The 16550-nt window shown below is 39.3% G+C and overlaps 2 protein-coding genes across 4 annotated transcripts in view; both read left to right on the top strand.

Moving 5' to 3' along the window:
* The first annotated feature begins 547 nt into the window (after positions 1 to 547).
* On the top strand, positions 548 to 8273 carry tpra1 (transmembrane protein, adipocyte asscociated 1). Of its 3 annotated transcripts, none has more exons than XM_040116293.1 (11): positions 548 to 754; positions 1503 to 1686; positions 1911 to 2043; positions 2641 to 2727; positions 4245 to 4317; positions 4494 to 4573; positions 4711 to 4821; positions 4941 to 5001; positions 5221 to 5323; positions 5830 to 5910; positions 6014 to 8272. In XM_040116293.1, the coding sequence occupies exons 2-11, from the start codon at positions 1514 to 1516 to the stop codon at positions 6282 to 6284; spliced, it is 1173 nt and encodes a 390-aa protein (XP_039972227.1). In that variant the 5' UTR covers positions 548 to 754; positions 1503 to 1513; the 3' UTR covers positions 6285 to 8272. The 3 variants fall into 3 exon arrangements, with proteins under 3 accessions (XP_039972227.1, XP_039972228.1, XP_039972229.1); XM_040116294.1 differs by lacking the exon at positions 548 to 754 and adding an exon at positions 835 to 1086 and having other exon boundaries at positions 6014 to 8273; XM_040116295.1 differs by lacking the exon at positions 548 to 754 and adding an exon at positions 1100 to 1369 and having other exon boundaries at positions 6014 to 8273.
* A 378-nt stretch (positions 8274 to 8651) lies between these two features.
* The window catches only part of LOC120807062 (MICOS complex subunit mic25a-like), a 62436-nt gene continuing 54537 nt past the window's right edge, over positions 8652 to 16550 (top strand). Inside the window, exons 1-4 of the mRNA XM_040158711.1 lie at positions 8652 to 8876; positions 9687 to 9783; positions 10305 to 10359; positions 11582 to 11738. Of these exons, the coding sequence (XP_040014645.1) occupies positions 8793 to 8876; positions 9687 to 9783; positions 10305 to 10359; positions 11582 to 11738 (393 nt within the window). The 5' untranslated portion in view covers positions 8652 to 8792. The remainder of the gene's footprint in view (positions 8877 to 9686; positions 9784 to 10304; positions 10360 to 11581; positions 11739 to 16550) is intronic.

Here is a 16550-nt window from a genome sequence, read left to right on the forward strand (position 1 = left end):
GTGTGTTGATAGAAGAAACAGACTCTTTCCTAGAAATTTAGACATTCCGATGGCACTTCCAGTCTAGTACTTTGGTTGTTTTGTGTGATAATATAGGACTGCTTCTGAAATCTACATGGACATAAAAACATAAATTTCACAAAATTACTCACTGCAGTGCGCTTTAAACATCATTCTCAAATACAGTGCTCAAAATGATGTGTCCAGAAATTTCATTATTTTGTCTTCAGGGTAATATGCTCCCACTGTAAAGGCTCAAACAAAGCAAAAGGCATGAACATGGAAAAACATTATGTTTTATGATGCTTTTCCACTTGCATCAGACAAATAAATTGCTTACAAAATTCCCTGTATCCCAAGCTTCATAATATATTATCATCCTATTCATGTTATTACACTTTTCGCGGATGTCACTCTCTCTTAATGTGCATTTTTACTTTTCTAACTTTAAATAAATGTACAAAAATGTAGCATAGCCACAGCCTGCCTCTTCTAAAGACTAGAGAAAAAAAAGCCCTACGTACGTCACAATGTCATCTCGCGAGACTCGCTCCGCTTGTTTGGCGAGTGTCAGCTGACCACATAGGGGAAATTTGTTAACGAAACTATCCATTACAGCCATGTCCCGTATTAGTGATCGATTTGTCGATCGATTAGAGTGCGTGCGATAGCGTGTGAAGCATGTGTTAAAGTTATATTGTTTTTAAAACATTTTTCAACAAGTTGCACCCTTGAATACGAGTCTTCTGAATCGGTAAGATGTGGGTTTTTTTTTTTTTTACTAGTTGTATCTGTCTTTACGTTGGGTCAGCGTCAGTGCACTTGCACCAGTATCACGTTTGTTTTGATGCTAACGTGAGCCAGTCGGCTTTTAAGCAGTGAGACCTAATGTTAATTAGCAAGCCATATGGCAACGTCAGCGTTGCCATTATTACCACGTTTCACAACGCAAGGAGAATATCATTTTAATTTACAAACAAGATATCTCCCGACGGCAGCTAAGAAGCTGGAAGTAGCGCCGTTAGCTAACATCTGAAATTCCCCTTAACGAATTGAAAGCATGTTGATAAACCATTTGAAGGAATTGTATGTTAGGCTACGTTATAATTCCCATTATAATTTTTAGCCAACTCTTGTCGTTTTTGTTTACTCCAACCAAGTTAGGTGTTGTATCTTGACAAGGATTTAACTGATTAGTAGGCGTAAGTAAATGCTAAGGGGAAGTTTTACGGTCTGTAACTTTGAACCTGGCTGATACAGCAGTAAATCTGTGATGTGACAAATGAGTTCGACCTAGCTTATATTCACTTATAATATGCACGCAAAAAAGATTGTACGTGACTGACCTTCGCCTCTCAAACGCTACTTCGTAAGATGGTCCAACCTCCCTCTAAATGAGGAAACTCTTAATTCTTAAAATGAGAGGTAAAATGTCTGCCTTGGCTGATGCGAGGAATCAATTCCAGTTACTATCTGACATATTCAGATGTTTTTCTCCTCAGGTTCTGACACCATGCTAGCCACAGTGACTGCTGTGGTTAGGTTTGCTCAATACAATGGCAGTGTTTCACCCACACCATTGGAGAACACATCAGCATTCCCAACTTGGAAGCCTGATACTGAAGCCAACATCACCAAGCCTCACAAATGTCTGCAAGTTCTGTATGAGGATATTGGAGACTCCAGGTGATCAGTAGTTACTGTAGAAGAACTAGCTGAAATCCACAAGAGAGTTAGTAAATCCATATGCGACAGTGACAGAAATGGAAATATAAATTACTAACTGTTCAAAGTGAATGCTCAGCAGACCACGCAAAAATGTCTGTAGATGTCCAGGCTCTGCTGCAGATAAAATAACATTTTTCAGAAACTTCTGCATTATCCTCGTGTCATTCATCTCTCTGTCTTAGGGTGCGGTTCTGGGACATTTTACTGCTAGTGCCTAATGTGGCTTTCTTTGTATTCTTGATGTGGAAGCTGCCCTCGGCCAGGGCAAAGATTCGTCTCGCCTCTAGCCCCATCTTCGTCACCTTTTACTTGCTGGTAGGACACAAACCACAGAAACATCGACATACTGTATTCGGAGCAATATGGAACTTGACTTGGATGATACACAGTAGTGCTTATCCCAGGCTTTATCCTAATCAGTCTTTGAAATGGCAGAACACAACTTTGAGCCTCTGGATATTTCACATTGGTAATGATCCCCATAAAAGCTGTTGGAAAGATGCACCTGTTATTGCCTTTAACTTTCACTTTTGTCTAACAACAAAGACAAATGACCTTGTTGAACGACTTACTGATAAGGTCCTTTCTTGTTTACTGCTCTGTTTTATAATCTGTGCTGTCTCAGTGACAGTTGCTTATTCTTTGTTTCCAAAATTTACTGCATCTGTCTGTTTGGGTTATCATTCCAGTGATGGTAACCTAACCACAAAGACTCTAGAGGAGGGGATATCTCAGCTCTACAGTGCCTGTCAAGGCAATAAAGGAACACTGCTCATTGTTTTCACTAGTATTAACAGTGTATTAGTGCTATCAGTTGTACTTTACCCCTAATTCTACTCCAGGACTTATTTTTATTTTGTTCAGAAGAACACAATAGATGTCATCTAACATGTTGTGTACTGTATTTCTTAGGTTTTTGTTGTAGCAGCAGTTGGAATCACTCGAGCCATAGTTTCCATGACTGTCAGTGCATCCAGTGCTGCCACCATCATAGACAAAGTAAGGAAGCTTTTAAATTATACTTTTTAAACTAAACAGGTTGAACGTCTTTATGTGTAAATTACAGGCACAATCTCCAATCCAAATGTAAACAAAAGGGTAACCCCACCACTACCAAAATTCAAAACACAGTATTGGAACCTGCTTTCTCTTCCAAATTGACAGGTCTGTTAAAGGTATTTAAGGGTTGTTTACTTTAATAATGTTTTCAAAGGAAACTGTAAATCAAACCTGAACGCTAAATGCAGTTACAATCTGGGAAAACCATTGAACAAAAGATCATTTTTTATTTTTATCTCCAGTTTTTATCTCCTTTATTATATTTTACTGTGTGTGTGTGAGTATACCTGACATGTATATGATCCAAAAAAATCACTGGATTGGGGTTAAGTGTAGAGATAAGAAGATGGACATACTACAGTTATAGGCTTATCATTTTGGTCTTTGATTCCCAAACTTTGTTTTTTGGTTGTTTACTCTAGCCAAAATTGTTACCCAAGTCTACTTGGCTAACAATATAAACAAATATCACAAATATATTTGGTTAAAAAATATCATTGGAAGCATACACATTTTGTAGTTTCACAGTTTATTTGTACATGTTTTATTTTTATTGCTTGGAGGGACTGTGTGCATTTCAAAAAAATTACCCTTCACTTTCCGTTACAGGAAACATGTTCCCAGCTGTACTCATCAGAAGATGTTCATGTTTACTGTAAACTACAGTGAAAAGTGTCCTTTTAGAGGAAAAACACAGCTTTTTATTTGTGAGAACATACAATCTGATGGAAATTGGTTTAAACTGAGGCATTCCTTTCTAAATGGTCTGGTTATTAGTTACCTCCCCCAAGGACGTTATGTTTTAGTTTACTTTACAATTTTCACTGAACTTGGTGGAGGGATGGGGCATGGGCCAGGGAAGAACCAATTAAATTTTGGGGCAGATCCAGATCATATACTATAAATTTGAATTTTTTCCTTTGAATTCTGGTGTATGTTGTTTGACGCTTGCCTTGTCATTATAGTTTTATTTGCTTATTTGTTTAGGTTTCTTGGAGTTTAATAGTGTAAAAATGTTGTGGATGCCTTCTTTACTGTTCACTGTTATCTGTTATATACAACTGTTGTAGTATGTGGGAGATTTCAGCTTTGCAGCATACGTACTTCATCTGTACTGAAGTAGCTGTCACCATATTTTGTCACAGGTGTCTCTTTTATGGAGCACCCAGAGGGCATGATATGAGCTGCAGCAGGACTTTGTAGGGCTTTCTTGTCTAAAACTAAAACCGTGGCTGACATTCCTCACATACCAGACAGGTCCCTATGGGGTTCACAGTGATGTACCTACTGTTCCCATAGCACACTTTTACGGCTGCAGTGTTGAAGAAAAAAATTACAAATGATTATATACATGATGACCTGTAAATTTTTGCATATGTTCTGGGTCAATATGTGATACAACACTGCTGGTCTGCTTTGCCACAGTGGATTCCCATGATGTTTTTTTGTCTCTTTAGGTGCTATGGGAAATCACCCGTTTCTTCTTGCTGGCTATTGAGCTCAGTGTTATCATCTTGGGACTGGCTTTCGGTAAGTTTGCTGTGCTAGTTTCAGTTCTCATTTATACATCAACCTGTATGGTGTTTCTGTCTCCTTTTACATGACACGTCTGTTTCAAATATTCAGTTTGTTATTCACTTTCCCTTTATAAATGAAGTCTGTACACTGTGTTTTTTTTCAGTCAAGCCTCTTTCTTTATTTATCAGGTCACCTGGAGAGCAAGTCCAGTATAAAGCGTGTGCTGGCTATCACCGCTGTGCTGGCTCTCGCCTACTCCATCACACAGGTAACGACCGATGACGAGAAGTAAAATAATCTTAACACTTTCATTGGATATATATTGATGGCATTGCATGGCAGGAATTTTCGGTAGGTTGCCATTATGTGATTCATGCAATTAAAATAAATAATACATTGTTTTAGGGCACATTAGAGATCCTTTATCCAGACAGTCACCTCTCCGCTGAGGACTTCAACATCTACGGCCACGGAGGAAGGCACTTCTGGTTGGCCAGCTCCTGCTTCTTCTTCCTGGTCAGTAAAGCTGTAGCTCTGCAGCTGTAGCGATATGATGAAAAAGATAAAACTCATACTTGTCAGATAGCTGATAACTGATTGCTAACGATTCCTGATAATGTAATCGTTTTTCATAGGTCTACTCTTTGATTGTGATCTTGCCTAAAACTCCATTGAGGGAGAGGATATCTCTGCCATGTAAGTTATAGATTTCATTACAGCAAAGAATGGAAATTATGCTTGATAAGTTAAAAGATGAGCATAATATTTCATTCATGTAACTATGTTGAATGGACACTTTATACCCACAAGGATTTACTGCATTCTCTGATGTGCTATTTATCACTGTATGATACTGTAGCTGAAGGCACTTGTTCTGTGTTGTTCATTAATCTTTGTTTTGCTCCCTCTTTGTAGCTAAGAGGAGTTTCTATGTGTATGCTGCCACCCTGTCTTTACTGAACCTTGTCCAGGGCCTGGGCAGCGCCCTGTTATGTGCTGGAATCATAGAAGGACTCTGGTCAGTATTATTCCCACGATTGCTGTTGTAGCAGCACATTCGTGTACAGTATATTTACCAGACAACTAAGGATCTAAAAGAATTTATGTGTTTAGAAATATTGAGCAAATGGACCTGCTTTTGTCACTATTGTGGGAAGAGAAATAGAAGTCGAGTGATATTTCTGGAACGAGAGGAGCTGTGACTTTAAAAGCATTAGGTTTATGTTTGACAAGCTTTTTAGATAAATGTCCTGAATTTCAAGCTGGCTGGCTGTTTTTGAAACTTTTTGTAATTGATTTTGTTGGCTGAGTTGCAACCACGGGAATGGCTCACTGTTTTGGTGGGTTCTATGATGTTCAGTGGAGTTTAAGTCAGAGGATCTGAACATATCCTTTTAGCAGCAACCTATTGATTGGGCTTTTTGTGTATAATGATGCCGATAATCTCCCCTATGCTCTGTAACTTTTAATGGGACTTATTACTCAGTTATGGAACCTGTCTTCATTTTGTCTTTTCTGATCCAGCTGTGTGGATGTCACTACCTTCCTGTATTTCTCCACATTTGCTCCGCTAATCTATGTTACATTCCTCAAAGGCTTTTTTGGGTATGTACAGAGAATCATACAAATATACAGAATACTGTATAGATGCACTTAATACAGTTGACCCTGTTTCTTCTTTATTTCACTACTTTCTTCTCTCCCACAGTTCAGAGCCCAAGATCCTGTTCTCCTACAAGTCACAGGTGGATGAGCCGGATGAAAGTGACGTCCACCTTCCCCCCACTGTAGCTACAACTGTTGGCCGTAAGGAGCTGACTGACCAGGGCCTATTCTACTCCTCCACCCAGATTGATGGCTCTGGTCCCGGCAGCTCTCGTATGGTAGGAGCATACCTGGATGATGTTGCCTCTGGACCCTATGGGTCCAGCAGTATCAATAGCATTGAAGCTGACCGCTGGAGACCAATCAATGTGTGAAAGGATGAAGAGGAGACTGGAAGAAGACAGATGGTTATCCAGCTGAACTTAAATGTTGTGCATGTGTAGTGTGTTAGGCAGGGTGGGGACCAGAGGAGTTGGCCAAAAAAACACAAAATGAAGTAGTTGGACATAGAAGGAAGGGTAATCTTGGTCTTTCTTTGAGGCCAAGTGGACACTTTTAAGGAGAGACCTTTGCTAGCCAAATATCTGGAGGACTGTGAATTTAGCAAACTGCTTTTGTAACACTGTTGCCAGAGTGCACTGCTGCTGTAGCTCCACACATGGAGTACTGTCCCTCAATGTGGACCCGACAGACCCCATATAGATTCTATTCCACAGGCTCTTAAATGTGGGGTCTTACCGACTCGTCACAGCACATTTTCTGTCATTCCAGCATCAACTGCTCAATCCTCAGTGATGAAGTTTTAGCCCCACTTTAAGTACCCACATCTTTAAACTCGATCTAACATTCTAATGATGACAACTCAACATCTGTACATTACCACTAAAGCCTTTGAGTAACAGCATCTCTACTGACTTTGCTATTTACTGCCTTGTAATTAGATCTGTGACTCAGCTGTCACCGTGCCTCTTTATACAGGGCAAGGACTCGTGCTCATTCATTTTGATAGGTGTACTTTGTCTTATGAAATAGGTGCTGTCTGTCCCGTTAACAAGTGAACGGTGTTAGCATGATGTGTGTCAATGCAATATAATAAGGAAATCAGTAACTCAAAAATACAGGCATTGCATTCATTTTAAAGATCACAAACCATCTGCAAGGCTCTCTACTAGAGGCTTCTGCTTCTGCTTTTGCTTTAATTTCTTACACCAGATTAATCATTCCTGCTACTGAAGGCAAATTTGTTAGCTTCATAGTCATTAAGGAAGTGTTATCATTTGTCTGATATCAGCAACAAATGTGCAATCACATGTTTTTTGTATTCCAATTCAGACCTGTGCTCATTTCATATCAGCATATCTAGTTCAGCTTTGCTTGCTGCAGAAGGGTTGCTGTTTCAAAGTTGAGTTTTTATTTTGCTGCAAACCTCTTCTTCTTTTTTTTTTTTTTTTTTTTTCTCCTGTTTTCAGAGTTTTCATAAATGTTACTGCAAGTGGTAAAATTAGACCAAAAAATATATTGCTCAATTTTATAGAATCAAATGGTGGTATCTGTAAAGCTTCATTATATAGATAATAACTTTTGGTTCCTTCTGAACAAGAAAGGCTCAGGCAATTATATCAGTGATGGGTAATTTTAAGTCAATGTCAAGGAGGAAACTACTGGAGTGTTGCAGAGAAAAGTTTGCTTGCTGATTTATTTCACGCTTGAGGTGTTTGTGTCTTGGCTCAACTCATGAAATCATACTTTTCATAAATAGTATTACTACAATGACATACTTGAGTCTTTTGAAACCACCTCAGATCACATTTACTCATGCCTACCAAGGAGATATGATGGATTTAGGTTTTCCCCTGAAAATACTATGTTTGGTAGGAATTGATTACTCTATTTAAATTAGCAGTATTCATAGATAATGGTGACCTGTCTGCAGAAGATGTAGGGTTACATTTATTTTTTCATCATCATAAAGCAACAACACACTAAAGAAGTGATGTATTTCTAAAAAAATACAGTATTTGTCCGACTTATATATTCATAGTTGACTGCTGGTGAACACTGTTCTATTACTTAGAAGAGTGTTCCCTTTTACATCAGAGTTAGAACAGTGATTGGGAAATCTCTTTGCTGTTTGATGTCGAGAGTTCACAAGGTGCATTGTTATGGAATTGAGGAGCACTCTGTGGATACCCAAGACGTTTGTTGGTGAAATAATTTTGCAAATTGTGTGTAAATTGCCTTTTTATTTAAGTGCATTGATTGTATAATATCCAGCCCGTATTAATGCAATGTGTTGAGCATTCCATGAGCTACAGAATAAACCATGGACTCTTTCATTTGGTTGTTTTGGGGATGGGACACCACATCATGGCCTGTTGAGGCAATACAATATATTGAAATTTTGGGATAGGACGCCACCCTGTGGTTTTCTGCGGTAATTAAACTCTGGGATAGGTTTTTTTTTTTTTGTTTTGTTTTTTCTTTCAATGTATTTTTTTAAATTTTATATTTCCTCTTGTGTTGATGATTCGACAGTCTCATACATCCAGGATCTATGTTTCTTCATGTGGCATTTGTCTTAAACAGATTCACAAGTCAGACCTCACATTAGTCGTTCGGTACTCTTAACTACAATTCCCGTCCACCCTTCGTCCACAGAAATGCACGATCATGAATCATTGGCTCCGAATTAATTCCTCCAACCAATGAGCTTGGAGGATACTGCAGCGCCAGAGTGACCTTTATTGGAGTAGTTTGACTACCAGTCGCTGTGGCGGCGACTCCTGCCGCTCTCGTGTGTGTGTGTGAGAGACTGTCAAAACGCTAGAAGGGGGGTTTATTTTATTTTTTTCTAATCGGGTGGGAAAAGACACCTGTTCAAAATGGGAGGAAATGGAAGCACGGCTAGAAAAGTGTCATTCGGACTGGACGAAGACGAGAAGGTCACAGTAATTGAAGGAGTGAAGGTAGATATAACGTAACGTATCGCGTAACAGGGGCAAATACCAAGCCAAAGTTTGAATTTGCTATATCGTTAGGCATAACCACTAAAACTAATAACGGTTAGCTAGTGGGCTTTTGCGGTGGTGTCGGTCTAAGGTGCGCTGAAAGGCTGACAGGTCCCATGTCCTCAAATGAACCGGGTCATACCCCCCGTCTGTGCCCAGTTACCGCTACCCGCTATCTAGAGGTTAGTAGGCTACCCTTGCAACAGTTTGATGAATTGCGATGTGTAGCTAGTCGTAAAAGGCCAGCGAAGCGCATATTTACGCTGACATAATGCATTGTAACGTTATTGTGCCGGCGAAATTTCCACAGCGTAAAGTAACCAGTAGCTAGATATCCTGTGTCAACAACACATGAGGGAGTAACGTTACTCTACCCTCGAGTAAATGTAACTACTTTGTAACGGCAAACGTTTACAAAACATTAGCGAGTTTCAGTTTCATAAACGCACAGTTTGCATCTGTGCCCCGCCTGTGAACCTGTTCATTGTACATTAGGCGTATAAATTAATAATGTGTTCATGTGTGCATCCATGTAGGCAGATAGCTACTCCTTGTCCTACTATTCAGTAGGGTCAGAGAGGTCAGGCACAGCTGTGCAGCAGCACATCTGGAGCTGGTAAGCAAGTAAGTGACTTGCTCAAAGACACTTCAGCAGGCTGAATGATAGGTTCTTTAACCAGTGAGCTTTTAATTTGCCGCTTACGAAGGCACACATCTATCCTGCACCCACATCAGAGGCCATGTCTTTATTCCCACATTCCTGTCCAGCTCTCAGAGGATGTGATCCGGCGGATGAGGGAATCTCAGGGGTCTGACAGCGCCAAGCCACCACCGTCTCCACCAGACAGTCACAAACCACCAGCAAGTACGTCCTGGTCAAAGACCTTTCCTTTCTCGCAGAGCTCCCATTGAGAGGCCCACAGTGTCAGCAAATACTGTATGTCCACGTACCCCGACTGATGAGAACAGTATCAGCATGAAGATCAATTCTACTGCCTTGTGACTTTTTTTTTTTTTTTTGGGATTTTTCCTTACAGAAAGGACAGAATATAGTACATGTAAACTGTTTCATGTGTACACTTTTTATTAGAATATTTAAACAAGGTCTTAGAGAGACTGAGTTTGGAGCTGCCTTACTGTGTGGCTCAAATACATGTTATATGATAATTAAAGTTTGTAAGTTACATTTAGTTGTTACATTTAGTTGTTACTTGATAATTGTGTTAACATTAGCGACAATGGTTTTTAAAGGAGGGCCCATTTTTGTCAACTTAAATGAGACCTTAACCCTTCATATACTGATTACCATTTGTTCCATCTGTCCTGGAAAACTGATCCGTATTGTATTTGCTAATAGTATTGATATTCATCCCATTCGAATTTCAGGTCCAAAACCAACAGGACCCTCCACTACAAAAATACAGGAAGACCGGCGCAAAGAGTAAGTGCTCATAATGTCAAGGTCGCAGTCCTTTTTTTGTTTGTATCCGGCCATATTTGGTTCGCCATGCAAAGTTAAGGACCTGCCATAACTTTGCATGTAAGTTGTTATTTATTATGACTTATTTATTATATATTATTTACTATGTATTATATAGTGCATTAATATTAACTAACTTGGAATTTGACACCTCCCTGAGATGTCAATTAATCATTGCGAATTCATCTTGGTAAATGGTAGATTGTGCAGAAAAGTCGATCCTAACGTATATCTTCATGAATTTACATTGAGCCTTTTGTGTCGGCACAATCAGCTTCTAACCAGTGGAGGTGACAGATACATAACATAGTAGACACTTGATGCTAATGTGCAATGTTTATGGGGAACACACACATTCCGAGTGACCTGCCTGTGTTGATTTACTCTGTCTGGATAACAGGCATGTTGCTATGCTGATGGAATGCTCATATACTGTCCTCAGTGTCTATAAATTAACATGTTGGCAAGTCCACTCTCATTTTAATGCTGTTTCTTGAACATTTGTCAGACATAAATTACAGTATATTATTATATTTTGATCAGTGTAATTAGTGCCAAACCTCAGTAATATAATGTGTTCTTAACGATGTAGGTCTGCGTAGTTTGCAAATTAGAGAAAAAGGGGTCATGGCCGAGTATATCATTTTTATAGGTACAATAGTAGAAGTACATGTAAGAACGCAATACTACTGCTTGTCAGTGTATATTGTCTTTGTAAAGCTGGCAATCATGAGATTTTGTTGAGCATATGTGGCAGTGAAATTTATGATAATTTCTTAGGCCATATTTCATGACGTTGTTGGATTGGATTGCATTACATTATAGGTGAAATTATATCCTGGTGTGTGTTCTCCTCAGGTATTCATAGTGTGTCTTAAAACTACACTAGTATATTCATGATATACCCTAAATTGATTAGATTTTAAAGTGATATTTTAATTCCAGACAACAAATCATGGATTCCTGAATACAACAATACTGAAGAAAAACAATGCATAAGATATACTTTTTTTTTTTTTTTTTTTTTAAACTTTTGGAGACTTTCCCAAAAATATAGATATTGGTTTTCATCTAAACCACTATCCGCCTGACCTTACTAGGAAGCTGTTTTGCATGTTTAGCAGACTTTTACTGGATAAATAAAGGAAAAGGTTAAAACAGTTCTTATCATCCCCTGCTTCAGCTTTGAGCGTCAACAGGCCCTGATGCGGGAGCAGTTGGCCAGACTGGCCCAGAGGGAGAGAGAGACTGCTGCAACCACAGGCCTGGATGAGCTGATGCCTGCCCTAATCCTTGAGAAAGGGAAGGCCCGTGAAGAGCAAGAAAAGGTCAAGACATTGGTGAGTAAAAAAATTTGGGCCCTTGGCAATGGTCAGAACTGTGTTTTCCACTAGTTGGCCTGTTGAGTCAAACTGTGTTGTACTAAATATCCCCAGAACTATTGATTTGATGTTTTAATTTACACTTTGTCAAAATTGCAGACCGCCTGTGTTACACAGTAGCTGTAACGATGTAACCAAGTACCTTAAATAACAGGATCCTTAAGAATGTAGTCAGTGAAGTGATCAAAACAACTATCGTTATTTTCCTTTGTTCTTTCCTTCCTTTTGTTCATGTGTCTTCATAAACCATAAGAGACAAAGGCAACTATCCCTTTTACATCTGACTTTTTATATAGTCATATATTTAAATTAGCATATTTGGCCCCCTACAGTATGAATCTATGGAATTTTTTTTTAATTCAATGTGAAATTAAGTTTTGACTGTAAAACTTAACATTCTTCAATAACATTTGTGTTATCTTGAGTGGAGTTATATTAAAAAAATTTAAACCTGTGAAAAAGATTTTGAAAACCACTTCTCTAAGACTTAATGTCAGTGCTTTCTTCTGGTTATTTGCTACTGTTTATGTCAGTGAGTTGTTAGTCTCAAGGTTTGTTGAGTCCTTCAGGTAAACTAAACGGTGAAATTGGCCAACATTTTAAATGTACATCATATTTGACACACAAAGTGACTTAAAGACCTTCTCCAATGAAAATCAAGTTTTTGACCTTGTTAACATGTCTATATGGTATTTTTTATATGATACAAGACATATGAGGGAAATAAGCAGTTAACGCCATGGCTGATTATTTCCGCCTCAAAACTACAGTGTGCGAATAACAGTCTCAAAACATGGATTCAGACAGTCTGGGTTTCCTACGTGTCATACCTATGGAATCAATCCCTTCAACTTGTGGGGTGGGGCAAAAGAAACCTGAAACCTCCAGCGCAGAGCGGACTTGTCAGTACAGAGGGCGATAGTTTGCATTATCACAACCACTAACGCTGTGTCAGCCACTGCCAGTTACAAACTAACTAGCTAAAAAACAACTTAAAACAAATCAAAGATGCTAACTACACTTACCATTCTGATACGTCTTCTAGTCACCAATTTTGGTGCACAACACGTCTGAGGCTGGGTCTGACTGAGGCTCAAACATGTACGGGTGAATCTTTCCGATGTTTCCTCTAACACTAGCCATCTCGATGCGCACTGCTCTTTCACCGATCAACCTAGCCCAAACAGCTGTGGTGGACGGGGTACGAGACCTGTGATCTGAATATTCATAGATACAGAATTTCTCAATGGGGAAGTAAGCGTAGATGTATTTTATTTTATGTGGAAAAGCCATGTTAAACAAAATATACAGCAAGTGTTTTTAGATACTTTAAAATGTGTCAGGAGGGGAACTTTGATGACAAAATTTAACATATCAATTTTTGTAATATTTAGCAGAAAAAGTATTTTTTTTTTTCCTCCAGAGACCTTTTGTATTAGTCAACCGCACCCTCTGCTGTTTACACTTTCAATGGCACCTCTGGATTGAGACACTGGTGGGTTAAATTATTAGGATGCACATCCTGACAACCCTGGTTTCTGTATTGCAGAAGGCAATTTTTGTAAAAGCAGAATATCAAATATTTGTGTGCTCACGGTTCATTTGTTAGTAACACTGAAGTTTAGATTCGTCATATTCAATATCACATTGTGGCGCTTTTCAGTAACTATTTTTCTATCACTCATGTCGATTAACTTTGACTGGGTCTGTTCATTTTCTCTTTGTTTCCACTCAGTCTGACATTGAAATTATCTATCTAGTTGTCTTGCCAGTAAAACTGTTTTGATTCAGATTCAAATGAAATGCTTTTATAGCTGTTACAGTACCTTTGTTTACAAGTATCCTTGATAACTTGAGTCTCTGCACTGAATAGATTGTGTGAGTGGTGTGGGGGCAACATAAATGTGGCGTGGAGAAATACAGTATCCGTACTTTATTAGAGCAGAGATCACTGATGTTGCTTGTAGCCTGTTGGGGTATTGGTATAATCATCTATTTCAACAGGCTGTATTAATAATAACAGTAAGGAACATTAGATGAAAACTGGAACATGAACAATGCTGTCTGTCTACTACGCACTTTACACTTATTCCAATCTAAATCAGATCAAATCAATCACATGCACTTCGGTAATCCGATTACCCCTGCCGGTATGCATGTACACTGATTGCATTGATTGTTGCATGTAGACTTGGTGACAGCTCTGCTTTCTCATTTCAGATGTGCTTGTTGACACACAGTCTTGTCAGAATTCCGACTGATAATGAGTCAACCAGCAGTACAGTGTGTGGGAGCGAATGAAAGGCGATAGCCATAGAGTTTCTTGAGGATTTTGATGGAAAATGGAAATGTTACAGTTTCGATAAGCCTGACTCAAGAGCTAGACAGTTTCTTGTGTGTGTGTGTGTGTGTGTGTGTGTGTGTGTGTGTGTGTGTGTGTGTGTGTGTGTGTGTGTGTGTGTGTATGTGATTTACAAGCTGCAGACAGTTTCTGTTGTTACTGACATGTATATTGATGAGCAGTGATCTATTGCTGATCATTAATTTGCGATTCCCTAATTGGAGTTTTTCACTCACTTAACTCATTGCTAAAATTAAACATGGGATCTCCTACAGCCCCCCCCTCCCCACACACACTTCTCTCCAATTGATTTGTCCCGCAGTATCGTTTCGGTGTGCCAGCCAGCTGTAATGAACACTGAATGAAGCTGCTGGCTTAGCTTACACTGATATGGGTCCAAACATTTAATGATGTTGCATCGCAATGAGAAACTGAACACTGTCTCCTCGCAGCCTTGTTATCTACTTTTTCTGACGAGACAAGTCAATACAGCCTGTGAGGGTGTGTGCAAATGTGCGTTTGTGTGTGTAGAAGTGGAGAGACACCTTAAAGAGGTGTATCCTGTTTGTGGTTGTACAGAGTAGAAAATAAGTGTTGACCAGACTCTGTCATTGATGATGGGGGTGTTTGACAGGTTTGAGCATGATTTTGTCAACACTTGGATTAAAGCAAGCTTGGAGTTTGGCTTGGTATAGTTGCAAAGCAGAATTGTATCTGTATGTTACCTGTACGTTTAAAATGAAGGGGGAGATGTCTGCTGCTTTCAGGTGATGATCCTCTTTCTCACCTGTCCTTCTTGTTCGGTCTCACCTCTGACACTTTTTCCTGCTCAACCACTGTCTACCATATTCATAGTTCCCCAGCTGGATTTCTCTGCTGTCTAAAATGTCACACATACCTAACAAACCAAAAAAAGAGCTGAAAGGTAGCAGAATTCACCCCTAAGATTAAAAAGAAAGACGTGCTCTGTTTATGTATTTTTTGTGGTGTTGCTTCAGCTTTTGAGGAGATTGAAAGGAACTGCGAATCTGATTCAAGAGCTCCACCAATATGCTGCTTAGCAGGTGGGCTTCCCTCTCTTCTTTGCATTTTCCATCAACCTTGCATCCACCGGTAACAGCGCAGCTGGAGACTTAAAGAAAAAGTCCTTCCACCCCCCCCTCTCTCCCCATTCGACCTTAAAAGCGCTCCACTTTGAGTAGTTTGGGAGCTGCCTTATCTCGTAGAGAAGACTAAATAAATACACACACAGACATACATTCACACACACACACACACACACACACACACTGCTGTGACACTATCGAGATACACAAACACATATATAGCGAGCTACCTCCATCCTAGTTCCACACATGCACTCCTGGCTCCCCAGCATGCAGCCCGATTGTTAGTGTTGGGGTGACGAGGTTAGGGAGGTGGGGAGGCAACACCTGTCAGAGAGCTGAGCTGCTCCCCACACTGCCTCAGGCTTCCTGTCACGAACACTCACATTAGTCATTTACTCCTGTCTGATCGCCAACCGTTACCACCACTGGGACTATTTGTGTCTGTATACAGTATATATCTGTGTCTGTATGTATCTGTGCATGTGCTTACCTGTGAATGTAACTGGCTATGTGTCAGTTTACATCAGAGGAATGTGTGTGTTATAGGAGGATATCCGCTTGCAAGGTTCATTCACAGTTCAGTCAATACTATATTGGTATATTTAAATTTGTGTTTGGTACAAAATTCTGTTGCATTGCGTAGCGCCTGATTGTGTTAACTCCTCCCTTGTATGTCATATTTCTTCATGTAGTGTATGAAGACAGAGCCAATGAAATCAGGATTGAGATCTGAACACTGGCCATGATTGATTAGCGCTAATAGTAGCCGACCCTCCACACACCTTCACTTCACATATTTAACTTAACATCCTCTCCAGATTTGTAAAGACATATAAAAAGACATAAAAGTCAAATACCCAAACACTCAAAATACACAAATAATTTGTGTTCAATATGGGTTTTCAACTGAACAGTTCAATTAACTTATTGAATTTTTCTTCAATTTACATCCAGAATCTATGAAAATGCAAATATTGTTCAAATATTTATCTGCTGGACACAAGATGTCTCCTACTTCACCGAAAAGTCTATTCTCAGTTTATTTGCACTGGAGGCTTCAACTTAGCATATCACACTAGCGTAAGTTGCATATTGAACCATGATTGGCTTCTAAGCTACAGTCGTTTTGATGTCACAAAATCACACTGATATACTGTGGGATTTAAGGTGAGATCAGAGAAACCTTCCTCCTTTAGCAGATGAATGTGAAAACAGCCTTCTAGTTTCAAATTATGTACATACAGTGCATTCAGAAAGTAGTCAGACCCCTTCACTTTTGCAACATTTTTTTATGTTGCAGCCTTATTCTAAAATTGCATA

This window comes from Xiphias gladius, chromosome 21 (genome assembly GCF_016859285.1).
Source record: "Xiphias gladius isolate SHS-SW01 ecotype Sanya breed wild chromosome 21, ASM1685928v1, whole genome shotgun sequence".
Lineage (NCBI taxonomy): Eukaryota > Metazoa > Chordata > Actinopteri > Istiophoriformes > Xiphiidae > Xiphias > Xiphias gladius.